At 37.2% G+C, this 27,518-nt stretch overlaps 1 protein-coding gene across 1 annotated transcript; it reads left to right on the top strand.

The window, feature by feature from the left end:
* The first annotated feature begins 252 nt into the window (after positions 1–252).
* On the top strand, positions 253–27,131 carry ppl (periplakin). The gene is made up of 22 exons (XM_007233730.3): positions 253–437; positions 9,687–9,783; positions 10,213–10,367; positions 10,828–10,948; positions 11,116–11,241; positions 12,200–12,241; positions 13,097–13,258; positions 14,880–14,987; positions 15,865–15,960; positions 17,021–17,143; positions 17,299–17,445; positions 18,829–18,980; positions 19,144–19,247; positions 20,525–20,682; positions 21,098–21,276; positions 21,960–22,098; positions 22,245–22,438; positions 23,163–23,313; positions 23,440–23,523; positions 23,650–23,766; positions 23,858–23,950; positions 24,056–27,131. Exons 1-22 carry the CDS (start codon positions 388–390, stop codon positions 26,723–26,725), a joined length of 5,268 nt encoding a protein of 1,755 aa, XP_007233792.3. The 5' UTR covers positions 253–387; the 3' UTR covers positions 26,726–27,131.
* The last annotated feature ends 387 nt before the right edge of the window (positions 27,132–27,518 follow it).

Here is a 27,518-nt window from a genome sequence, read left to right as displayed (position 1 = left end):
CACTGTATTTTCTGTCTGCATGCTTTTTGTGTAAACACACAGTAAATACACAGTAAACACACAGGTTAAGATACACATTCATCAGAAATGTGCTGTAGGGCTGTAAAATGAGCACTGTCCTGCTCTGCATGCTCTGATTTGCATGTGTCCATACACTAATTATGCTGCTGGGTCCTGAACTGATTGGACCTTGTGAGCTCCGCCCACAGGGGCGTGGCTCGTGCCGTAATGAAACTGGGCTTGTCCGACTGGAGGGGTGACAGACAGCTGGAGGTGTTGTGAATGAGAGACAGAGAGAGAGAGAGAGTTCTACCTGTGGAGAACCGAAGCTGAAGCTGAAACTCCTCTGAAGATTTAAACTGCGGATTCTCGCGAGACTCGAGCACAATGTTAAAGAAGAAAACTACGAAGAGCAGCGTGAACATCACGGCTAAAAAGTGAGTTTATCACAGACAGACCTGCACAGCTCTCTCACAGCTAATTAACACCAGCATTTCACTACTACTCACTATTACACCTTCACTACTGAGCTTACAGGAGTAATGCTGCTTTAGGTGTGTGTGTGTGTGCGTGTGTGTAAAGGGTGACTGGGTTATCGATAGCTAGATATTTCTCCACTGTGTCAGAGTGTGTATTAGAAAATGTGCAGTGTAACTACTAACATATTACACAATAGCGTACAGTCCTAAAACATATTGTATTTATTCTTACAGTGATAAATTAACCCTTAAAATGGTAGAAACATTTTAAAAACAATGAAAATGACCCTTGTAGTCGAAACCTGCTGCGCAATAGTACTGCATAATATAATATTGAAGAGAATTAACTCCTAAAAAAGTGCAGAGTGATACTTGCCATCTTTATTTACCTGTTTTATACAGTGGTGAGCACAGTCTTACAATATTTCTATTTACTCTTATAGTGTTACTTGAACCTATAATATATTAAATTAATGCTTAAAGACAATAAAGAGTATAATTACTTCTCAACATAGTGCAGACAACTGTATCTCTTAACTTATTTTGTAAGAAGAGTACAGTCTCAAAGCACTGTTTACTCTTAAAGTGTTAAACTAACCCTTTAAATATTGATTTAATATTTAATATTGTATTTTCAGTGCCTGTTAAGTATATATGAACAAAATGTTTTTTAAAGGTTAAAGCCAGGTTAAGGTTAATCCTATACACAAGTATTTTAAATGGAGATTCACTGCTCTCACTGCAGTTTAGTCTTAGATTAGGCTTTGTTGAAGTGTGGGACACTGGCCTGTGGTGTTAAATTTAGACTGAATCAGTTAAACACTGTTAACCTGTTCATTCTCTACAGTAGGTCTTTTTTTGAAAGATCTTCCTCAGAGGTGTAATCAGTGATACCCGTAGCCTGTGTGTCTCAGTTTGCAGGGTGTGGTGGGTGGGGACAGCTCTCTGACAGGTCCGTTCACTTCGCTGCTCTCTGTACGCAGATTCTTATCCGAGTGTTCATTCACTTTCTACTCACTTTTCCTGCTTTCACACTGCCACTGGACCATCAGAAACATTAATATACTTTACATGTGTGTTTGTTGTGCATCAGAATGTGGTCAGACTAACAGCAGTCAATGAAAGATTCTATCTGTCCTGTATCATCCGTAATCAGAACAAACACTCAGGAGACAGTGCTGTACACTATACTGTATATTAGGAAAAGAAAAATGCTCAAATAATGTACAATATACATACGTTTCTGCAGTGTGTAATAATCTATAATGCTATCGTATTGTCCTATAATAGTGGTTTAGTGTTATCTATAATAGTGGTATAGTGTCCTGTAGTGAACTATAATAATCTGTATAATTGTAGTGTAGTTTCCTTTAGTAAACCATAGTAATCTAAGTAATAATGGTGTATTTTCCCATAGTAAACTATAGTAAACCATAATAGTGGTTTAGTATCATCTATAATAGTGGTGTAGTGTCCTGCAGTAAACTATAGTAATCTAGAATGCTACTGTATTGTGCTGTAGTAAACAATAGTAATCTATAATAGTGGTGTAGTGTCCAGTAGTAAACTATAGTAATCTATATAATAATGGTGTATTGTCCTATAGTAAACTATACTAGTGGTTTAGTATCATCTATAATAGTGTTTTAGTGTATTGCATTAAACTATAATACTCTGTAATGCTATTGTATTGTGCAGTAGTAAATAGTGATTTATAATAGTGGTATAGTGTCCTGTAGTAAACTATAATAATCTATATAAAAATGGTGTATTGTCCCATAGTAAACTATAGTAAACCATACTAGAGGTTTAGTGTCATCTGTAATAGTGGTTTATTGCCCTGTAGTAAACTATAATAATCTATAATACTGATTTAGTGTCCTGTAGTAAACTATAGTAATCTATATAATACTGGTGTAGTGTCCTGTAGTAAACTATAATAATCTATATAACACTGGTGTAGTGTCCTGTAGTAAACTATAGTAATCTATATAATACTGGTGTAGTGTCCTGTAGTAAACTATAGTAATCTATATATAATACTGGTGTAGTGTCCTGTAGTAAACTATAGTAATCTATATATAATACTGGTGTAGTGTCCTGTAGTAAACTATAGTAATCTATATATAATACTGGTGTAGTGTCCTGTAGTAAACTATAGTAATCTATATAATACTGGTGAAATGTCCTGCAGTAAACTATAGTAATCTATATATAATACTGGTGTAGTGTCCTGTAGTAAACTATAGTAATCTATATAATACTGGTGTAGTGTCCTGTAATAAACTATAATAATCTATATAATACTGGTGAAATGTCCTGCAGTAAACTATAGTAATCTATATATAATACTGGTGTAGTGTCCTGTAGTAAACTATAGTAATCTATATATAATACTGGTGTAGTGTCCTGTAGTAAACTATAGTAATCTATATAATACTGGTGTAGTGTCCTGTAGTAAACTATAATAATCTATATAATACTGGTGAAATGTCCTGTAGTGATATTTAGTAATGAATAATTTTGTAGTGCATTATATTATTGCAGCAAATGAATGTGCATGCTAAATTATTTGCACTTCAAAGCAAATATACAGTGAATTAAGTGATTATATTAATTATTTGCTCAGAATGATGTGATACAGGGCAGTCAGGGGTTCTGCAGAAGCCTGTATTAGTATAAAACAGTGATGTTGATTATAGGATTGTAGTTTAGATCTGAATCGGCTGCAGTTTTAGAACAGAACCATGTTGTTGATGTTGATGTTGAGGTCAGTGCACTGCAGTAGCTGCTGGATTGTGTGGCTGTAATTCATTAATCTATTAATGCATTCATCATTTGACCACACTGTCATAAAATGAATGGCATTTGTACATGTGGATGTTTGACTGGGTGTGAAGGTAAATGGAATCTGAACAATGTTTGTGTGTGTGTGTGTGTGTGTGTGTTATCCACCCTGGCCATTGTACCTTACCCATGTTGCGTTTCTTGTTTGGGGCCGTGAGGTCCCTAAAGAGCCTGATATTCTGGTCTCACTGAATGTTCAGAGAGACGATTTCAAGTTTAGACAGGAGTCAGATCGGACGTGCTGGGCTTCAGATTAGTGTCTGGCCTGCAGCGCTTGTGCAGCGGATTTAAACATGACAGAGAACTTTTGCTTACTTACTTAAATTGCGTAGATACTTTGTGATAAATTGACAAATAGATATAGAAATTGTAGTACAAATAAGAGAAGAGAACTTCAACCTGAAAACTTCATAATGCTCGTTGAGCTTATGAAAAAAATTGATTTCAACCAACTTTTAGTCACTACACGTATCAATGCTCTTTCTACAGTGTTGTTTATACAGCAGACGGGGATTGCCAGGCCTCAGTGTTGTAGGCTGTAAGAGCAAGTCACCTTTATTCTGTGTTCCTAGTGATCACAGTATGCTGGTTTGGAGTTACAGAGTTCATTCTTATGCTGCTGTAGTATTATGCTGTCAGAATTGGCAGTTCTTTAACAATATGCTAAATATGTAGAGAATACCAATTTTTTCAGTGTAGTCCTACTTCTCTTTTGTACCCCTAGCCCAAGTTTTCAAGTATAACCCCCCCTCCCTTTCATGAACCCAATAGAGATATAACTAAAGCAGTTGTGAATTAAAGTTTAGCAACCTAGCTGCTGGTTTCTAGTTAACTTTAGGGCATTGTATGTTTTTAAACAGGGGGCAGGTGAATTATAGGGGTTATCAAAATTTTAAACAAGGAAAATACTTATGCATTTTTTTTGCCACCTATCTTGCCAGTGATTCACATATCCCTCTGTCTTGAGTGTGTCTCTGAAAAATAACTGTTTAAAGGATCATGTAGCCCCAAACAATCCGAACACCCTACCCCTAGGCGTGAACATGCAAAACAGAGAGTTAGTGCTAAGTGGTAGGGCCAAGGGGAGAAATGGGATTGGGCCTAAGACTTTGCTTTATAGTTATGATAGTTACTAGTAAGGAGAATGTTAGCAGTTTATGCTTTATAAAATGAACAGACTTTCCTAGTTGTGTAACATCATTTAATGAGTCAGTCAATATGAATTATGCATGAAAAATGTCTACCCTGTCCCATGTTGGTTGAGTTTAGTGGGTGTGTGTGTATCTGTCAGTGCAGGCCCCGCCCCAAATCCACACGTGAACAAGTGTAGCTGAACATTGGACCCGCTCTGATTTACAAAACACACAACAAAGGCCTGGCCTGCCATGAGTCATTTTTCAGTCCCACAACTATAACCATAACCCAAACTTCCGTCCTCTCTCCACCCCGTCCGCCCGGGCCGCCCCGCTCAGAGTGGGCATGGTTTCACTTTTGTTGAAAATATCTTATTTGAACCAGATGTCAGAGAAAAATTGAGCCGCTAAATACATAGTTTTCTGTTTAGATCATCAGTGGATGTTTTTGGGCTGCAGGACCGTGGTGACGATGCGCCTGCAGAAAAGTTCCAGAAAATCTAAAGAAAGTCAACTTCAGGATCAGATATGACCTCTAACACTGATATTACAGCACAGCGTCACTCTGAACTAACCTCCTCACAACATCTGCTCTCTCACACACACCACACAGAGCAGCAGGAGGACAAATCATGCTTTTTATTAGATTTTGGCAGAAAGTTTAGTTTCTGCTGGAAGAGACGCCCACCAAACCTTGATGTGGGTAACCAGCAGAGAATCAAGGATTAAATTCAGCAGTCAGTACATTACCTTAACCTATTCACATCCATCTAAATCTAAATCTAAAACATGATGTCAGAGGAACATGCTCTGATTGGATTAAATTGATAATAATGTACAGATTTATAAATATATTTATATGATTATATTACCTTTTTATTTTCTTACAAGTATATTTAGATTTTTTTTAAACTGAAACATTATTTATTAGCAACACAATAGGACAGTCAAGAAAATAATCTCAGTGTTTTCATGAGGTAGAAACAACTGGAATACTTTTCTCAGCATCTTGAAGGAGTTCCTGGAGGTGCTGAATAATAGTTGCTGCTTTCCTTCACACTGTGAAGCTCCAGCTCATCTCAAATCACTTCAAATCACCATCTCAGCTGGGCTTAGGTCAGGGGATTGTGGAGGACAAACACGTTTTTGTGTATTACGTAATTCCATATGTGTCCCTTAATTGTTTCCATGTCTTTAATGTTCAACTACAATGTAAAAATAAAGCAAATATTGAATAAGAAAACTTTTGGCTGGTACTGTACATTACTATTACAATGATAATCAACACAGGGACAAAACATACAAAATAAACCTTAAAATCAGATTTGCACAATTGACCTATTTTCCAGAAGCTGAAACATGATTGGAGTATTTATATTGCTTCTTTAGTTTAGCGATACACCTTAAAGTTATTGCTAATAACTTGTCACCCAAATATTTTCTGTAAACACATGCCCACACACCTATCTGAGCACATGCATACCACATCCACAACTTCTCTTTAAGGTGGTTCAGACTCGTCAGTATGGTTTAGGACACTCTGTGACTTACTCAAAAGAACAAAACCTACTGTAATTGTGTTTAAATTAGTTCCTCCCAGTGTTAAGCTAATGTAATAATGTGACGTAAAACACGGTGACAAGCCTGTGTGATGATAAAGAAGTCCTGGATGCAGTTTCAGTAGAGAGAGAGAGGTGTGTCAGCAGGTTTACAGTAGGTAGGACTGAGTAAAGTAATGTATCACAATATTCAAAGTAGGGCTGCACAATGTGTCATTTCAGCATTGATATATATATAAAAAATAAATTTTTAAAGCTTTTTTGCTGCTTAATAAAGAACAATTCACAGTTCATAATTTACATAACAATATATATTAGATTACAGAAGGTATTGATACCATTTATGTTATATATTGATCACAATAAATATAAGCCTGCCTGGCCGAAAAAGGTCACACACTGTCATATTTGGCACAAATTCACTGTGGCATAATTTCCACAAGCTTCTGCAATGTTACAAGATTTATTTCTGTCAAGAGTTGCATTAATATTCCCCAAGATCTTGCATTGATGTGGGAGATTTGGAGCACTGTGCAGTCTTCCAGCACATCCCAAAGATTCTCAATGAGGTTAAGTTCTGGACTCTGTGGTAAACAATCCATGCATGAAAATGATGATCTCATGCTCCCTGAATCACTCTTTCACAATTCCAGACCCATGAATCCTGACACTGTCATCTTGGAATAGGGAAAAAGATTTCATTGATCACCGATCACTGATAAATTCCTTTCTTGAAGATGATGTTTCCCTACTGTCCTTCCACTGTTATTTATTAATTAGATTTTAATAGTACCACTGGAAAGGTTAGTTAAAGTTTGCCATTAGAATTCGTTGAGAGGGAAGACATGGTTATGCAAGATTTGATGGGTGTGAGTAACAGTTTCTGTGTGAATAAAGTCACCGCAAGTTGCCCCTAAACTGCCTTCACATTGTCTCTGTGTTGTATCGACTGCTGGGTCACCTTGGCCACGCCTTTTTCTTTAAGAGAAATGCCACTATGTCATATTGTCCACCTATAGTTTTGGTGACTGTTGATTTCTAGTGTATGTCAGCTATGATACTCTTGTGTTTAAGTAAAACTAAAGAAACACAATTCAGACTGTACAGTTTTGAAAACTGTAGATTTGATTCTTCAATGAACACAATTTGTGCAGCTCTGGATTAAATCTCGAATGTTTGTTTTTCTGCACAGCAGCCCTGCAGGCTTTCTTCTTAGGGAAAGCTTTAGTCAGCCCAGTTCCCACACAATCCCATAGCTGTGTGTTTTATGTGGGCTTTTTTGATACATGAGTCACTGTGTCATTATTAAATATGAGTAATAGGAGGCAGTGCAAAGGGAGGGTGAGAGTAAAACCTGCTCGGCCTGTTTGAGTGTCAAATACCCATGTTAACACTGACACACGCTGTCCTCTGAAGGTCTGAGCTCAAGCATGCTCAGATACTTTAAATGTCACCTCCAAAAGCAGTGTGTACTTTCACACAGGAGGTAAATGTGGCTCAAATCCAATCTTTTACATCATATGGGACACAGGTGTGCCATTTGTCATGTGGCAGAGTATAAACAGCAAAAAAATAAAAATAAAAAACCTGACTATTACCGAAAAATTGTCTTTTTCAGCAAGGCTGAAAATATTTTTTTTAGTGATGAGTTCAGCTACACTTTAAGCCTGGAGAAGTTGAATTTACTTTAAAAATTTAAGGAAACCAGTTGCCTTAAAAAAGTTAAGTAATGGATAAAGAAAACTCGAGTTAGCATAAATTAAAACATCAAGTTATTACAACTAAAGAGGAACTAGATTGATTTTAAGGTAGTCCAGGGGGAAACACTACACACTAATGGTGAGTGTTAGTCAGAAACTGTTGGACACACCCAGTATGCAAATAGATTGTGACAGAAGCCAATGAAAAAGATGCTGCCAATGAAAACAGACTAAACCCAGTTATTATAAGTTGGTTCAAGTATCTTGAATACTTGAATGTATATATGTGCCCACAAAAGTTCAACTAACTCAAAATAGTTGAGTAATGTTTAGAAAGATCCAATTTTATGTAGAACAGACCTAAATCATTTGAGTTCAAACAACGTATGGGTTTACAGTGTACAGTTCGAACTCATTCATAGCTCTTGAGATTGTGGCAAGGATTAAAGGGAAACTTAACGTGAAGCATTGCTCTATCAGGCATGCTTTACTTGCGAACACTTCAGAAAGATGTCAGATATGTGTCACATTAAAAAGACAGCCTCAACTAAATATTTAGATTTGGTCAGTAAATCAGATTTGTGACACTTTTTTTTACCTGCTGTGTGAAAGTAGTGCTGATTGCAGAGTGTTTGTTTGTGGCAGTTCTGTGAATCGCAGGTGCAGGTGGATGGGAGCAGGTTGTGCCCTGCAGGCTGGATTCTGATCAAGTTCGGTCACGCTGACTGCTGAGCAATGCTTCCAAAGAATTTTATTACATCACTAAACACACTCCTGCATTGTAACCCACTGTATCACATCACAATATCAAATCAGTTCAACCGTGCTGAAATCAGAGAAATCAGTAGGCGTGTAAGAAAATATCAATATTGTAACACTGTTTACTGTATTAAATCATTTAGCAAATTACAAATTACAGAATTTGTTTAAATTATTATATTAGACTCCACTTTTAAGGTGTCCTGTGTTATCTGGCAACAAAACTCGTGTGAGCAGCAGACCCTTAAAGTCCTGTAAGCTGTGATCTAGGTCTGCTGGGGAAGGTGTGTCATCCAGCTGGATCCACAGTGTGGAGTGTTTGTGTGTGTCACAGAAGTGTGTTTCTGCAGAATATAAACTATTGAAAACATTTGATTAATATGAAAAAAAATTGATCCTATTAATGGCATATAATTTACTTATTTATTCATGTATTTATTTATTTATATATTCTAATTTAGAGGCTTTTATTTGTAACTGTATGTTGTATATAATTATGTGCAATATAAATATACTGTATATATGAATACAGCATATTACTTATAGAAAACAGTCACTGTAAGTGCTTGAATAATTTTAATCAGATTGTTTTATGTTACTGTGTTGGAGTTCTTTCTATAGTTTTATAAATAAACTATTGCAAATTAAATGTGTACAAAAAAATATCTATACAGTATTTTATTTTTACATTTATTATAATATTTTTATTTTTTAAACCTGGCTAGTGCACTCCCTAGTGGTTACAAATTCTGTTCTTCTGCATATGTAAGTCAGTTGATGATGAAATAGAGAGTATTTTTCCCAGTGTTACATAGGAGTATGTTTTCTATCCCTATGAGAAAAAGGCTCTGATTGGAGGCTTTCTACTAAGCTCTGCCTTCTTACGCTGCCTCTGTATGGACACTACCAGAGAATGGACTCGCTTGTTAAACAGGAACATTGGAAAAAATGAATTAATGAAATGACAACTGTAATTAGTTGATTACTTCTTACTATGTAGCTTATATAGTTGTACTAGTGAATTGTTTTCACAAGCACTTTATAATCAGTCTAAATCTTTTTTGTTTGTGTTCCAGGCAGGTGTTTAGCACATTGCTATATACTTAATAAACACTTAATGGCCCATTATGGATAACACATTATCTAACCTGGGTAAAGTAATTAAAACATCTCTCTTTCTTTTTCTTTCTATTTCTCTCTGTTCCACAGAACGCCCACTGATCTGTCCGTTCTGATTGAGAAGCTGCAGAAAAATGCTGACAAAGTGGAAAAGAACATTGTGGAAACGGAGCAGAACCTCAACAAGGCATGTTCACACATCACAGCAGTGTTTACTGCAAGCCCAGGCTTTCTATACAGGCCACACACACACAAACTCATAGACACTTGTTTATACAGATGTTTATAAATGTCTTTGGGTTATTCTAAGAACTGAAATTCACATTTATTTAAAAATGTCTGTAATGTTCAGGGTTTTTTTTTTGCTCTTGTTTTACCTTTAGGTTTTGTAATTAGTCTAGAACAGCCTAAGCATAGAGGCACTCAACATTAGCTTAACACATAGAAAACACTGGTTAAAACAATAGCATATTAGCATTTTTCCTTGTTTTAGCTGACATTTGGCAATAATGACTCGTGCTGAAGGCCTGACTTTCTAACTTTCTAGCACTGGTATTTATTTATTTATTTTATTTACTGTATATTTAAATTGTATCTTATTTATTATTATGTTTAGGATGTTAGTAAGATTAATGAGGGAAAGCCCCCACTGTATCAGGATGCCACCAACAAGTCCATCCTGAGTGCCCTGGAGCTCCTCAACAGCCTGGACGAGGATGCGGCGGAGGCGAGGCGCTTGCAGCACCCGCAGGCTGAGATGATCCAGCAGGAGTGAGTGCATACCTCCACTTACCTTTGTTTATAATGATTGTTAAAAACATATTTACATGTAGGGGAATCGTAAACTCTGTCCCTGTCAAAATAAAACAAAAAAAGTTTTAAGATGTGCCATCAAATTTAATCTGCCATTTCTCACTGTGGACACCAGTGTCTGTGCTTAGGTTGTCAGATTTATTATTTACTCATAAGTTTTTTTGTTTTAATTTTCTGCTACCTGAAATTAACATTTCATCTGCATTTGCATTGTCAAACGTTCCTAATTTGGCCTGTCCTGACTATAAGCATGCACTGCTATTTATTATTTTCTATCATATTCTGCATAATGACTATTTTCTCACAGTTGTCTGATTCTAAAAATAGACAGGATAAACATAGAAGCAGTGATATTGTGGTCAATGCCTATAAATTACAGTGTAAGAAAAACATATTTATGTCGTCTGTTTCTTCTCAGTATGAAACAGCTGCGTGAGCGTGTGATGAAACTTCGGGATGAACACAACCACATTTACAATCTGACTCGCTCTGAGGGGCTTCCCAGTGTCAACTGGGGCAGGATGATCGATGAGAAACTAGTGAGTAACCATATGTACAACACAACTAAAGTCTTTAAGAAATTAGTTTTGTATTTTTTTACCTATTTTATGTGTGCTTTAGCATATTCTAATAAGATGAGTTACTAATATGCAAGTGTTTGTGTGTGTGACTGTGTGTCTTTGTCTGTGTGTGTGTGTTTATGCAGGCAAATCTCAACAACAAAGGATTTGGCCAGGATCTGCCCAGCATTGAGAATGACGTTGAGGAGCACAACATCTTTCACAATGAAGTGGAGGCACTTGCTCCCTATGTCACTGATGGAGGTGACAAGGTATATTGATGAATTACACATTTTAGAAATCCACAGCTGTCTCAGATTTACAGACATATGATAAACTGTAACATCCAGAATTAATTTAATTAAACATTATTTCAGAATTAAGGTGTTAATAAAATTACTGTATTTTTCGCATTATAAGGCGCACTTAAAATCCTTAAAGTTTTTTCAAAAATCTTCAGTGAGCCTTATAATCTGGTGCACCATATGTATGAATTTTACCAGTCAGGTTGTAAGGAGCAGTAAAGCCTCTCTGCTGAAGTGCAGCGTTATAAAAGTGTTTTAGATTAGTTCTCCAGCAGTATTAGCATTAGCCGCTAATCGCGCTAAGCGCTAGCTCTTTGGCTGTTCAGAGGTGAGTATTATCAGCCTGTAGCCTGCATGTTTACCGTGTTAAAACAAGATACATGTGACAAATCGCTAGCTGATATCACCCTGTCTTACTTAATGCACTCAGTGTCCCTCAGTGTAGCCCTGTCGGGCAGCATTAGCAGCTAACTGCTGGCGGTTAGCTGCTAATGCTAATAGTCCAGCTTTAGTGGAAATCTAAAAATCTGAGCTCACTGTAAATAAATGGAAGCGCTTTACTCAAATAAACAGTTTTCATAAGAGAAATCTGTGTAGATTAACATCCAGTGCTCGTTTGAATTGTCTGAAAAGTTTGTTTTGTTTACTTAACTTAGCTTTCACATGCCAGCAATGAGACCTGCTGAAATTAGAAGGAAAACATGGCGACACCCCTGTTTCTACTACTAGCTACTAGCTAGTGTTGCAGAAAATGAGCCTCGTGTATGAAAATAGACCAGAAAATTAGCAAACAATTAGCTGATAATGTTTTCATTATTTACCTGTATATTAATTTTTTAATGATTTTTTATAAGTCAACAAAAATGGTGAATATCGCAGGTTTGTTCTCATTATGATTATTCTGAATGTGTAATTTGTGTTGCAGGACTATGCTGGGAGTCAGCAGCTGAAATACAACAAACTCCTGGTAAAGCCCAGCTCTTCTTTTATTCATTAGCTCTTTAGCTTTGGGTTTTAATTAGGAAGTGTTTCGAGAAAGTTTCTCACATGTGATCAACCCTCCCGCTCAGCTGCTCTCAGATAAGAGAACCTGACAAATGTGAATGTGAAGACGTTAATCTGTTTTACAGGATCTGTTCCACATGTAAACATTTACTTTTCATATTTGCTTATTCAAAATACATTGACAGCTCTAACTCAGACATGAGGGAATGCTGTACGATTTTAAAGACTGTTCAGTGCTTCTAAAAGTTTTCTTTAAAAACAGTCAGAATCAGTTTATCAAGATCATTTTCTTATACATTTATTTACACATAATTTTACATTTAATTAGTTATTTTAACTGTTAATTACATTCTATGTGAATACGCATATGTCACAGCTTTTACATGTTTTTTACATGGTTTATTTTAACAATTCACACAAAAATAACCTTCTGTCAAACTCAGACTTTAATAGTTTTCTAATTATAAGCACTAATGATGTACTTCTGTGTGTTAAAGAAAGTATTTTAACTGTTGGCAGAAACTCAGAAACTTAGACAGCTGCAGAAATAGATTATTCTACTACTTGTAAAACGCTATTATTTACTTGCCTTATTATTATTATTTTATATATAATACGTAATGTTGTTTATCTTATTTATTTAATAAGTTATAAGCTCCAACAATCCATTACATACTCTAGACATGAATTGCAACAATACTGTCATGTTGCTCAACCATAGATGAAACCTAAGATCTAAGATTAAGATCACCTAGTGAAGGATATGTATGAAAAAAATATATATATGTATTATATATGTGTGTTTTTCTGTGTTAAGGCCAGCTCCACTGCCCGTCAGAAGAATCTGCTGAGTCTGAGGGACTACATGCAGCGCTGCACTAATGAGCTCTATTGGCTGGACCAGCAGGCTGAGGAGCGCACTGGCTATGACTGGAGCGATGCTAACCTGGACTACCCGGCTCGTAAGAGACAGTACGAGGTATGCACATTTTATAAAGTAGCCGAATGTGGGCAAATCTGAAAGCTCTGTATGTTTTAATACTCTGATTAGCACAAAGGCGTCAAAAGTATTCACATTCATTACTCGGGTAGAAGTATACAAGGCCATCTAAAAAAAAAATAATACCTTAAAAAAAGTTACTTTATTTCAGTAATTCAGTTCATAATGTGAAATTAATATATTATATAGATGTATTACACACAGAGTGATCTATTTTAAGTGTTTATTTATTGTATTATTAATGAGTATGGTTTACAGCCAATGAAAACTCAAAAATCAGAAATCAGAAAATTTGAATATTATATAAGACCAATTGATACTTTCTGCAGTGTGGGCAGTGTGCCAAGTCCTGCTGGAAAATGAAATCTGCATCTCCATAAAAGTTGTCAGCAGAGGAAGGCATGAAGTGCTGTAAGATTTTGTGGGAAAACAAAACTGCACTGACTTTAGACTTGATAATAAAACACAGTGGATCAACACCAGCAGATGACATGTCTCTCCAAACCATCACTGATCATCAGAAAATTCTGAATTTTATTTGTAAATCAAGAGACCAGATTCTGGAGGAAGAGTGAAGAGACACACAGTCCAAACTGTTTGAGGTCTAGTGTGAAGTTTCCACAATCAGTGATGGTTTGGAGAGACATGTCATCTGCTGGTGTTGATCCACTGTGTTTTATTTATGTTTATGTTCCCTCTGCTGACAACTTTAATGGAGATTTGGATTTCATTTTCCAGCAGGACTGCAGAAAGTACCAATTGGTTTTATATAATATTCAAATTTTCTGATACACTTCTTTTTGGGTTTTCATTGGCTGTAAGCCAAAATCATCAACAATAAAATAAATAAACGCTTAAATAGATCACTCTGTGTGTAATATATCTATATAATATATGAGTTTCACATTTTCAACTGAATTACTGAAACAAAGTAACTTTTCAAAGATATTCTATTTTTTTGAGATGGCCCTGTAGATACTAGGGTTTAGAATACTTCTGTAGAAGTTAAAATATCAACTCAAACTTTTTTAGTTACGTAAAAGTGTAAAACTACTGGTTTTAAAACTACTTAAAGTATTAAAGTAAAAGTAATGTAAGAGAAAAATGCCATTAAGAACAAAAGCTTAGACTGCACCACAGAGTCTTATAGTGCACTACCCCCCCTCCCCAAAACACATTTTTCTAAAATATATAATCTAAAAGACTATAATGTTCTATTAAAATGTTACTGTTGATACATTTGAAATGCTCTTGACAACTCAGTAACTGCATGTCTAAATCATTGCAAACTTTTCTCAAACTGATTATGTGGATTCTAACATTGTACTCACACTTATATGTAGACTAAACTATGTTAACTTAGTTAAACAGGATCAGAAACCACATTTGAGATTTCTAAACACCTCCACATGCTTTGAGGGAAGTGTCTGATGATTTAGGCATCTAGTTAGCAGAATTGTTTATGAAAACCTTCATTATTTTTTGGTTAAATTAGCCTTGAAGCTTTAATGCTAAACATACAAGGGGAAAATGAAAAGTTTGTGATTAGAGTGATTAGAGCTCCTCCTCAGTCTTCTGCTATGTCACATTCCTGTAACAGAACTTCATCAGTAAGTGTCTGGAGTCTAAAGAGGGAACCATCACTAAACTGAACGATGATGGAGAGAAGCTCGTTGCCCAGGACCACCCAGGGAAGAACGTCGTTGAGGTATCAGCAAGAAAATATATAGATGTATTATGTAGATCAATTAGATCTTACATCTGAGTAGGCATATACAATATATGTTAACACTGATTTTACAATATGCATCATTCAGTTCAGTTCCATAAAGTGGAGCTTCAATTCAATGCATTTGGATGCAGCACAAATAAGAGAAAAATGTTTAGTTTTTAGTTTTAGAACATTCATATTTATATAGTCCAAAAGACAATACCCTGCTAAAAAATACAGATCACTGACAGTTTCTACATAGTCTAAGTTGGTCTTTAAAATATAAAGGTGTTTAATTATCCAAGCTAATTATCCATGTAAAAACATACACTATACTGGTAAGCTGTCTGGTTAAACTGGCATAATTTTAACCAAAGTAGTGCTTTAAAGTGTTTCTATTTGATTTAATGATTCAGCTGGTCTGTTAGAATGACTAAATTGAACAAGCTGGTCATCAAACTGACCAAGCTGGTGGACCAGCATGGTCATATTGGTCAATCAACTCAGTTGTGCTGGTTAACTCGATTTGACATACTGGATGGATCAGTTAAACCATCAATGCTGGTCAAGAGCTACTCTGGTTTAACCAGTTCATCCAGCTCGAACTGACCAGACTGTTTTTATAAATAAGATAAACTAATATTAAAATAAGAACAACCTAACAATTTCCAGTTAGCGGAGCGTTTTTTGAACACGTTTGCTGCTGTCACTTCTGTTAGTGTTTGTAGTTAATTGTTTGTTTTGGAGATGCTATTTTTAACTTTTCTATAGTGTTAGTATTTGTGTAGTTATGTGAAAGTGTTAGCTGTGGATGAGGGAGGCGTGTTTGTCTAAACTGTAGACTGTGTGTATCTGAAACATGTGTTGTGTTCAGGCTCATATGGAGGCTGTTCATGTGGACTGGAAGGAATATCTGAATCTGCTGATCTGTGAGGAGAATCACCTCAAGCACATGGACGAGTACCACAAGGTGAGAAGCGAGGATAGAAATCCACATGTTATCAGTTACATAAACTGGGGCTCATTGTAATAATTAAACAAATTGATTTTAAAATTTAAGAGTTATGTATTTTATAAACATTGTTCCAATACATATTGTTAACTCATTTATGGACTCCATCCATTGGCAAAAAATAGACAAAAATATGTAAATTGAGATTAATATGCTTATATTAAGCAAAAATATATAGTTTTTGCTTTAAAAGGGGGTTAAGCAAACCTTTCTTAGACTTAAATCAAGCAAAAATCGTCTTAAATTTGGATACAAAAAAAAATAATAACTTGACTGGTGAATTTTTGTGATTATTTCAGTTGTCACTTAAAGTAAGGTGAGAATTCTAGTAAGAATAATTAAAATAATTCCTAAAATAAGCACAATAATAATAGCCTTACACATTGCTTAGTAAGACAAAAATTCTTAACATAGAAAAAGACAATATATATTGCCTTGAAATTAGATAATTTCACTTGAAATGATTTTGCTTTTTACAGTGTGGTTAAAATGTTAAATTCAGAGTTCCAATGATAACTTTATGAAAAAAAGTTGAACCATGAATATGTTCCCACTTATTCATCGTATAGGTGTGTAGCCATGCTTATATCATTTTAGCCCCACCCATTTAGTTTACATCAGTTTGGTCCCACCCATTCAACAGTCAACATCCAATGACAACTGCTTAAAGACTGGTGTGCATAAAATATAATGCCTCACACCAGTTGTGATTACAGTCATCATGGATAACAATAATAGGAAAACAATTAAGCAGTAATACATGAGAGGGAGCAACAGTGCCAATATTACATGTTATAGCACAAACCTCGAGCGTATTATTGTGATTATATCTATTGAAAGCACTGTTTGGCTTGTAATAAGCGCTGCATCAATGCTAGGTTACCTGTATATTACCTGGAGTAATAAATGGAGAGCTTCGGTTACAGTGCATTACCAGCTGATAAGGAACAGAACTAACTGTGGTATAATAAACAGATAATAAAGCTGTAGTTTAAATGATTAATGTGATTCTGTGCAGTTCCATAAAGAGGCCAGAGACACTCAGGACCTGCTGAAGCGTCTGGAAACAGAAATCCATCAGAAGTACAACCCTGAGTTTAAAGACATGTACCAACTGGAAGGCCTGCTCTCTGACCTCGGGGTGAGTACAGTCTACACACTCAAACTGCACTTAGATCACCTGTTTTCTTTGTTGATGTTATGTAGGTTATGCAATGAATGTGTAGTGTGTGTTCAGAGTAAACAGGCAGAGTCATATTTATTTCTCTTAATTCATGTACATGACTGTGTGTGTAGGACCAAGCGAAGGCTCTGGATCACTTTGATGACCGAGTGAGGGCTCTGCAGAACCGCAGTCTGCAAGTTCTTCCGCTGCAGTACCGCAGGAACCCTCCGCAGAAGCTCCTGCCTGTTGAGGCGCTGTGTGAATTCGACACAGATGAGGTACTGTGCACTTTAATGTAGGCTGTTTAGTATGGTCATTTCAGGAAACAATCAACAGATATAATAATTCATAGTTAAGTCATAATTAAAATGAACAAGTCTTACTCTGTAGCTGATCAGTGAATATAAATGTTTCAATGTCCAAAATGCCCAGTGTCTCTACTACATTAGTGGTGCTAAATAAATTACTCAGCTATTTCTAACAACCTTACTGAAGCTCAGTGATTACCTGTTCAGCAGAAAAATAGCCATCTCACCCATTTTTCAATGCTGTAGCACACTGTTTGCGTGCTGTCGTGTTATATACTTGGTAACCCGTGGTGTGGAACTCGTTTTAGTGGAATGATGGTGGCTAGATTCAGAGGCCATAACCCCCACAAGTTACCATGACATACTGCACAGTTTAAAGAAAACAAATACTGGCTGAAGGACCAGTATGATACCAGTATGCTTATACCAGCTGTTGGTGTTTTCTTAACATCTGATGATACATCCTGATCATATTTTGAGTTATTACAAAAAATGTCATACTTAATGGTCCTTTAAATAAACAAAGATAAAAAGAAATCAATCAATAGACAAAAGATAATGAGAGTATACTATTAACAAATAAATATGAACAATACTCGTAAGTTAGGAATATTTCATAATAGTTTAATAATAGTGAAGAATGGTATAGTATGAAAACTGAAGCAGAAATAGACATTTATACACCAAAATGATATAAATACAAACAGAATCAGGAGACAAAAAATAAAATAAAAGTCGACTTAAGACTTTAGAATAAGCACGACTTGTAGGTTATAAATAAGAAAACTGAAATGAAGCAAATATTACTGAAATAATAATGCTGTTGAAGGTAATGGAAAATATTAAAATATTAAAAATAACAATACATTAACGAATGAATAAATTAACTATAAAAATAAACTAATTTAAATCAAGGCAGGGTTCAAATTTGAGTCATCATCAAGTCATCATAGTGCTGCATATCTAAATCAGCACGCTTCAGCTCTCTTCAAAGCATGCGGAGGTGTTTAGTATTCTCTAACAGACTTCTGATACTGTATATCTGACTCACCAATGCTTGCTTACTGAACCTGGACTGGAGATCCAGACTGTAATCCAGTATCTTCTGTTTTAAACAGGAGGCTCTTCACTAATGTAAATCCGCTGGAGAAAATATTGAGAGATATTTCAGTGAATAAGCACTGAGGCAGGGCTGAGCTGAGCTCTTTAGTCTGATGTATGTAAATCCTGGTGCAGAGCAGAGTGGAGTGGATTGTGGGTTTGCAGGGCAGGAGTTTAGCAGCAGGTTGGAGGAGATGGATCAGGACACGGTAAAAGACTGTTCTGTTTGTTTTATTCCTGATATGAACTCAGGGTCAGATCCAGCGAGGAGAGCGCTACACCCTCCTGAGGATGAACGGCAACAAGTGGGACGTTAAGGACGGGTCTGGCCGCACGCTGTCGGCTCCGGGAGTGTGCTTTATGATCCCACCCACTGATCCTGAATCCATCGCTGTTGCTGAAAAGTACGTATTCATGTCTGTGATGGACTGGTTAATAAAGCATTGGCTTTATTTAAATGCACATAATACCACACTCAAGAATAAAGATGAAAGATGAAAAGACGATAGAAATAACAGAAACTGTTTAGTTTAGTTTTGTACATGTAACCTGTGTGTCGTCCTGCAGTCTGGTGAACCAGCAGAAGAGCACCAAGCAGAAGCTGGCCACAGGTAAAACAGCACTGCAGGCTCGACTCACTGACCTGAGGAAGGACAGCACCAGTGGACAAGGTGTGCACAGACACCGTCATGACATCAGCAGCACCAAAGCTTCCATTTACTGTAGCTACTGACACCCAGCGCATTATCACCTTCAATACCAAACAATACAATCAAATATTAAACGCTCATCATCACTGTCTAAACACCAAGAGATTAGACTAATGTTTTAGTTTAGACATTTTGTAGGGAATTTTTTTATTTACTTTCTGTAAACAAGCACTGTCAAATATATAACATCAGCTAGCGTATTTTAACCACGTTTCCCTTGTCAGTTTGCAATAAATTATAAATATATATATAACACAAATACAGTGACCTGCAAAAGTATTGATATCCATTTTGTCACCCTACAGCCAAAAATGAAATGTATTTTATTAAGGTTTTAAGTGATAGACCAACACAAAGTAGCACATAATTGTGAAGTGGAACTAAAATGATACGTTTTTTCAAATTTTAATCAAATAAAATTCTGAAAAGTGTGACGTCCAAAAAAATTCAGACCCCCATATCAATACTTAGTAGAGCCACCATTCACTGCAGTTACAGCTGTATTTTGCGCATCTAAAGACTGAGATTTTTGCCCATTCTTTTTGGCAAAATAGCTCAAGCTCAACCAGGTTGAATGGAGAGATATGTTGTTCACTAGTGCTCTCTAATAAACTACTCAGGCCAACACAGAACAGGTTTATTTATACTGAGACTAAATGACTCACAGCTGGACTCTATTAACTAATTAAGTGACTTCTGAAAGCAACTGATTGCAATGGATTTTATTTAGGGGTTTAAGAGTAAATTAATACTTTTGCACATCACACTTTTCAGATAGATGTTTAATTATTTTTATTATTATTATTATATATATTTTTTTTTTTTCATTTTTGTTCCACCTTACAATTATGTGCTACTTTGTGTTGGTCTATCACTTAAAATCTCAATAAAATAAAATACATTTAATTTTGTGGTTGAAATGAGAAAATGTGAAAATGACAAAAAGTTTATGAATACTACTGAAAACCACAAAATTATGGATATGTTTGCATTAGTATAAAACATATTTAAAACTATCCACACCCAAATATGAACACATCATTAAACATTGATTCAGACTAAGTTGATGAACTAACAAAAACAGGACACAGGTAACGAAATGACATAGTATTAATTATGTGACGCTTTCTCTCTCTCTCTGTCTCTCACTCTCTCTATCTCTCTCTCTCTCTCTCTCTCTCTCTCTCTATCTATCTCTCTCTCTCTCTCTATTTCTCTCTCTTTCTCTCTAACCACAGATAAGCAGGAGGTGCAGTGCCGTCAGCTGATGGCTGGTCTGGATAAAGTGGTGAATGACCTGGATAAACAGGAGAAGGCCATTAACGCTCAAGTGCGCCCCCCTCTGGAGCAGACCCGTCCCGTGCAGGACAGCTACGACAGGCTTCAGCATATGAAGGTAAAACCTCTGACAGTTAAGAGGCTTCCTGTGCTTCAGTACTTTACACCAAAACCACACTGCTGGATAAAAATATTGATTTAGAGTTACAGTTTTACCTCTTGTGTTTGAGCACTAGACCTGCAAGTCTAATGTAAGGATGGCATAATCATCACACATTAGCATCAAATTAGTTGTAATAGATTTGCTTATGTGTTTTCTGACTGTACACTGTAAGCAAACGGGCTGTTTACCTTTTTTAGGGCCACTGTTTTTAGCTCTGCTCCAAAGTTCAGTCCATTTTACAGAAATTCTTTTTTTTATCTTATTATAATAATTGCTTTGTTATTGCTAATATTCTTTGCTGTATTTCTAATCCTACAATCTCAATGAATTACATTGTTTTTAAGAAGCTTTTCTGGCTGTTTGCTTGTAGGACATTGCCTCTGCTGTCCGTAGGATCGAGCCAGAGAAGACCTCCAAAGTTCAGGAGGCTGAGCTTTTCCTCAAATCCAGCCCAAAGTGTGCCAGCTCTCCACAGCTTTACTCCAAGGTTGCCGAGACAAACAACAAATACAACAAAGTGGACCAGCTGCTGAAGTGTGCAGATGATAAGTACGTACTGTCTCTCTACACACTAACAATTACTTATATGATTGATCAGAATGAGTATGCTGATCATATGAATCTTGTAAAGCATTATAGAGCACCCCCTACAATTCTGGTAGTGTATTACACTCTGTAAAAATTAGTATTTTAAACATATCAAAAGTATTATAGAGCACCCCTACATTTCTATTAGTGTATTACACTATGTAAAAATGTATTTTAAATATATTAAAAGTATTATAGAGCACCCTACAATTCTAGTAGTGTGCTACACTCTGTAAAAATGAGAATGTTAAACATATTAATCTTATTAAGTATTATAGAGCACCCCCTACATTTCTATTAATGTATTACAGTCTGTCAGAATGAGTATGCTGATCATATGAATCTTATAAAGCATTATAGAGCACCCCTACAACACTAGTAGTGTATTACACTCTGTAAAAATTTATTTAAAATGTATTTTAAAATATCAAAAGTTTCATAGAGCACCCCCTACATTTCTATTAATGTATTACAGTCTGTCAGAATGAGTATGTTGATGATATGCATCTTATAAAGCATTGTAGAGCTGTCTTAATTTTACATAAACAGTACATAATCACCTTCCTTCATCAATTCATCACTTTTGTTGACTAATTATTTTGGATTATGTCTGATTATTTTCTTCTTCCAATTTGTTCTCATAGACTTCAGAATTCCAACCGTTTGGAGAACTCCATACAGAATAGCAAGAACCTGCTGTCCACCTATGAGAACAGGCTGGCTAGAGAAGAGGTGGCCCCAGCCGACCTCAGCTCTCTGGAAAAGACTCAGCGTGAACTAGCTGTGAGATATACCTTCACCTTCATTGTTTCATAAAGTGAAATATGAAAGTGCAGTGAAATTATGTAACAATCTTTACATTAATTTCCACAATTAACTGGTAAATTAATAAGGATAACGTATGACTTATTTAATTATTTGTGTGACAGGACATGGCGTCTGATCTGCGGGCGAAGAAGTCTATCATTCCGGAGATGGAGCAGAATCTGAGGTCTGCTAAGGTCAGCTGTGATAACATGGTGAACAAGGTCCAGGAGCACTGCCCTGATATCGAGAGGCAGGAGGCTGATGTCCAGAAACTCAGCAAACGCTATGATAACCTCAACAGGCAAATCGACTCCAGGTGAGCTCAAATAAGCAGTATTCATTTTTTTATTTTTGTTATCTCCTTTATAATGAATGTTCACTATTTTTAATTCATTCAAAAAATGTCCAACAGGCTAACATCGTTAACAAACACAAAGTAGCTCCACACTTTATTTGATAGAATTCTGAGGGCCCTGAAATTTAAAACGAGGCACTGAAAACTTTCAAAGTGCACAGGTAGTTTATTAAACACACAATGGTTTTACACACAGTACCTTCAGGTAGTGGATATGCATGAACATTATAGAAATGTTTTCATCAACAGCTGGAATTCATCATGCATTTCCACAGAATTGATTTAGCAATCTGTTCCCCTATCCTACCTATTCATTTTACTCGTCGGTCGACTTGTCATGACTTTATTTCAAGATGTCAGCTCCCAGAATTACCTGAAGCTACTGTGTGGATAAACAGTATTTTTTTATAAACTACCTGAACACTTTCAAAGCTCTCAAAGAAATAGGGATTTCTTTGCATGGTCAACACTGTTGGTATCATCGGCTAAATGTGCTGTATTTAGGAATGCTTGAAATAAATGGAGGTGGACTATTTGACAAAAAATTATACTTATTATCATGTTTCACTTAATCCATGTTTACACTGGATTTCTTATTTAAAGAGCTAATTCTCTTATGTGTCCTGCTCTTCTATGAGGAAAATCAGCATTTTGTTATTATAATTCTAACTGCTTCATCTTGTAGATCACAGAGTCTGCAGAGAGCTAAAACTGCGTACAACAGCTACCGCAATGAATACGACAATCTGAACAGCTGGCTGTCCCGTGTGCCCAACTATGAGCCTCATGAGACTGATGACATCAGGCAGGTGGAGTCCAAGCTGAAAAACCAGAGAGTACGTATTTAGTCTTTCGTGTATTACAGTTTCTCGGAATCATATCTTTATAATTTTGATAATTTATTTATGTATAATTTCACGCTTCTTAATAAGTACAAAAACTGATTTTCTTTTCATTTATAGAATCTGCTCTCAGACATCACAAGAAAGGAGGCTGACTTGAACAACGTCTCAAAGAATGCACAGCTTTACCAGCAGTCTGTGAAGGTATGCCAGAATCCTGCGCTGTCATATCATGAAGCAGTTGTCTTTGGTAGATGCTTATTGTTTTATTTTACGTGTAAGATATGGACATAATTGTGTTTCTATATGTAATTGTGTTCCTGTATGCAGGACTATGAAAGTGAAGCTGAGAGGTTCAAGTCCATTCTTGACCTAGAAGATGGCTTGGTTCCACAAACATATAAAAGAAGCAAACTGGAATCTCCTGCCCTGCGAGTCAAGGGAGAGGTATTGTTATTTTTTGCTGCAAAAGAAAGGTTTAGACTTCTCTATGTTTTCTGTATTATACATATATATATATATTTATTTTGTATAATAGGAAGCAGCCATTGAGGCCAAATTCACAGAAGTAAATGCAGTGAACAAACAACGACTGCAGAACTTGGAGTTTGCACAAAGTCTGCTTAATCAGGTTCGGCAGTACAGCACATTGGCAACTAAAAATAAATTAAGTATGGCTTTGATTGTTTTAAATATTCCTTGATAACCAAATATATGTTACCTTACCATTGTACAGCAACCAGAGGTGCACATAGTCCAGCAGAATGTTCAGTCTGTGAAGGCCAGCGCTCCTGGAGATGAACCCTGGAGAATCAAGAAGCAGCTGGATGAAGAAATTCTGAAGAGACAGCAGCTAGAGAATGAAATTAAAACCATTCAAAATGACATCTACGTGCTGGAAGGTCAAAAACCACAAGACACAATTGTCAAGAAAGAGCTGATCAAGAAGGTGCCTGATCCTCAGCTGGATGAAGAAATGAACAAAGTTCAGCAGAAGCTCTCAGACGAGCGCAGGACAACCCGTATCTTGGAGAGTGAGCTGGACACACTCCGGGTAAAGCTGCGAGGCATTGAGACGGAAATGAAGGAAGGTGCTCAACAGTATACGGTCAAGGAGGTCCTCCGCATTGAAAGAGACAGAGGACAGGAGGAGGAAGTGAGGAAGCTGAGGGAAGAGCTGGAGGAAATCAAGAGGCAAAAGATAGTAAAGGATAATGAAGTCATCCAGATTCAGAAGCAAATAACTGTGCTTGCTGCAGAGAAAACCAAAGAGCAGGAGGTTATCAAAGAGGAAGAAGTCATCAAGATTCAAAATGATCCTCAGCTTGAGAGCGAGTACAGATTGCTCCTTGAGCGGAAGCAGAAGGAAATTGATAACCGAAAACAGCTTGAGGATGAGCTTCGATTCCTGCAAGAGAAACTGAGGCGCCTGGAGAAGGAAAAGGCCATGGCTGAGGAGAAAATCTCCATTCGAGAGGTTCTTAAGGTGGAGAAAGACATTGCCCTGGAGAGGGAGGTTGAAAACCTGAGAAGGCAGCTCGAGGATGAAAAGGCAAAACGAATGTCCTCTCAGAGAGAGAGAACTGACATTCAGCGGAAGATCACAAGCCTTGAGGAGGAAAAGTCAAAGGTTATCATCCAAGAGAAGGTGCGTGAGATTGTTAGACCAGATCCCAAGGCAGAAACCGAGGTGGCCAATCTCAGACTAGAACTTGTGGAACAGCAGAGAAGGTGCAGAGATTCTGAACTTCAGCTGAAGTCCTTCCAGGACGAGCTGATAGTGCTGAAGAACAGAGGCCCACAGATCGAATACAAGGAAATCATCAAGGAGGTGATCAGGTACAAGACTGACCCTGAAACTGAAAGAGAGCTGGAGAAACTCAGAAATGAAATTGTGGACAAGACCCATCAGACAGAGAAGTGTGAACTTGAGATCATCCAAATGAGGGATGAGATTCAGAGGTGGAAAGACACCAAGCCTCAGATTCAGACCAAAGAGGTGGTTAATGAGGTCCTCCAGTACAGAGAGGACCCTAAAACCAAAGAAGAAATTGAAACCCTTAAGCGGAAACTTGCTGAGGAACAGAGGAAGCGTTTGGACCTGGAGAGAGAACGAGCCTCCGGTGAAGAGAAGATCAGGATTAGGAAGATTGACTTGTCTCAGGTTAGGGAGAAGGTTGTGCAGCAAGAGGTGGTGAAGATGGAGCAGGATCCAGTCTTGAGATCTGAATGTGACACCTTCACTGAAAAGATTAACAATGAAGTGCGACAGAGGGAGCTCTTGAAAGAGGAGCTGGTCAGGCTTCAACGTCTAAAGAATGATCTTGAGCTCCAGCTGGAGGAACTTGAGCGTGAACGCAGAGCCCGTAGAGACGCTGAGCTGGAAATTCAGAGGTTGAGAGTTCGGCTCAATGAGCTGGAGATCAGGGACAAGGAGAACAGAGAGAAGGTCACAGTGAAACAAAAGGTGGTCCTGCAGCAAGATCCTCAGCAGGAGAAAGAACATTCCATCCTACGGCTCCAGGTTGAGGAAGAGAGGCACAAGCGCGTCCTTCTGGAGAAAGAGTACAATGCTCTGATTCAGAAACAAGAAACACTCGAGAGGACAGAGGTCCGCGAAAAAGTTGTCCGCACAGAGAAGGTTCAGGTCGAGAAAGATCCCGAAGCTGAACTTGAAATCGAGAGGCTGAAGAGAAGCCTTGAGGAAGAAACAAGACGCCGGCAAGAATTGGACCTGGAGCTTACCACTATCACGTCCAGACTGACCGAAATCGAGTTCACAAACACAAAGTCGTCTAAAGAGCTGGACTACATCCGTGATGAGAGCAACAGACTCCAGCAGGAGAACCAACGTCTCCAGAACGAAATTCGGAAACTTCAGGCTGAGATCCAGATCACCACAAAGGAAACCAGACAGATCACAGAGTCTCTTCCAGTGGACAGCAGCAAGAACCTTGAAATCCGGGTAGCGTCTCTACAGAAAGAGCTGTCTGACCTGAGACGCATCACGACAGAGAAAGAAGAAGAAATCGAAAGGCTACAGAAGAACCTTTCTACAGTAAGGGTGAAGAGAGAGCAAAGAGAAAGCCATCTCCGCCGCTCCATTGTCGTCATCGATCCAGACACCGGAAAAGAGATGCGGCCCGAAGAGGCATACAAGCTGGGCCTGATCGACTGGAAGATGTTCGTCAACCTCCAGAGTCAAGAATGCGACTGGGAAGAGATCACCAACAAGGGTCCAAACGGGGAAACGTCTGTTCTTCATGACAGAAAATCAGGCAAGAAGTTCTCCATCGAGGATGCCCTACGGTCTGGAAACATCACAAACCGTCAGCTACAGCAGTACAAGAACAAAGAGATCAGCATCCAGGAGTTTGGCGTCATGATTTCGGGGAAGAGCAAATAATCACCCAATATGTTTTTGTCTAGTTTTATTTTATTCTGACACTTTACTTCTTTAAAGTTCTTATTATTTTCTGTGGGTTTTCAGATTATAGAGACAATAATATCACCTGTCTGTTCTCTGCTTTGGTTTCTGATTTTTGAGCTAATAGGGAGAATATCTAGGCTAAAACACCTTTTTGTTCTTCTTGAAGGCGTTCTGATTGATCGGGCTGAGTGTTATCTGGGACTGTCCTTAACATGTTCTTAATAAATAGGCTACTTAGCGAAACCATCCATTTTCAAATACAGCATGTTTTGTATGCTACAGTACGTCCTCATGACACTTTGAATGTTCCTTTATTAACCACTATCAGATGAACCTGTGTTTCTACTGTTTTTCAAAATAAAATACATGTGGGCAAACTGGAGTACCATGTTTTCATGTCTTCTTTCTGCATTTGAAGGTTACCCATATATCAAATTATTATCAGTAGCAGAGTAAATAATAAAGATGAAGGCTTGGACTACAGTAAAGGTCGGGGTGATAAACTTCTGGTAAGAGGGGTGTTCAAAGTAAGTTTAAGTTCACAGAGAGGAGTGTATGTAAATGAGGCCTTTCTGACTCGTCATATTACTAGGTTCAAATATAATATATAGAGATGGGACCGATCCGATACAATATCGGGGCCGATATTGACGTAATTTAACGAAACGTAAATCAGGCGAGTGTGTCCGATCCACTTACCAATCCATATTCCAGTCCACAGCTTGAGCTGGAAAATAAACCCGCCATGATGTTAACACAAAACGCATCA

Source organism: Astyanax mexicanus, chromosome 19 (assembly GCF_023375975.1).
Source record: "Astyanax mexicanus isolate ESR-SI-001 chromosome 19, AstMex3_surface, whole genome shotgun sequence".
NCBI lineage: Eukaryota > Metazoa > Chordata > Actinopteri > Characiformes > Acestrorhamphidae > Astyanax > Astyanax mexicanus.
Note: the sequence above shows the minus strand (reverse complement) of the source record. Positions and strands in the feature narration are given on the sequence as shown.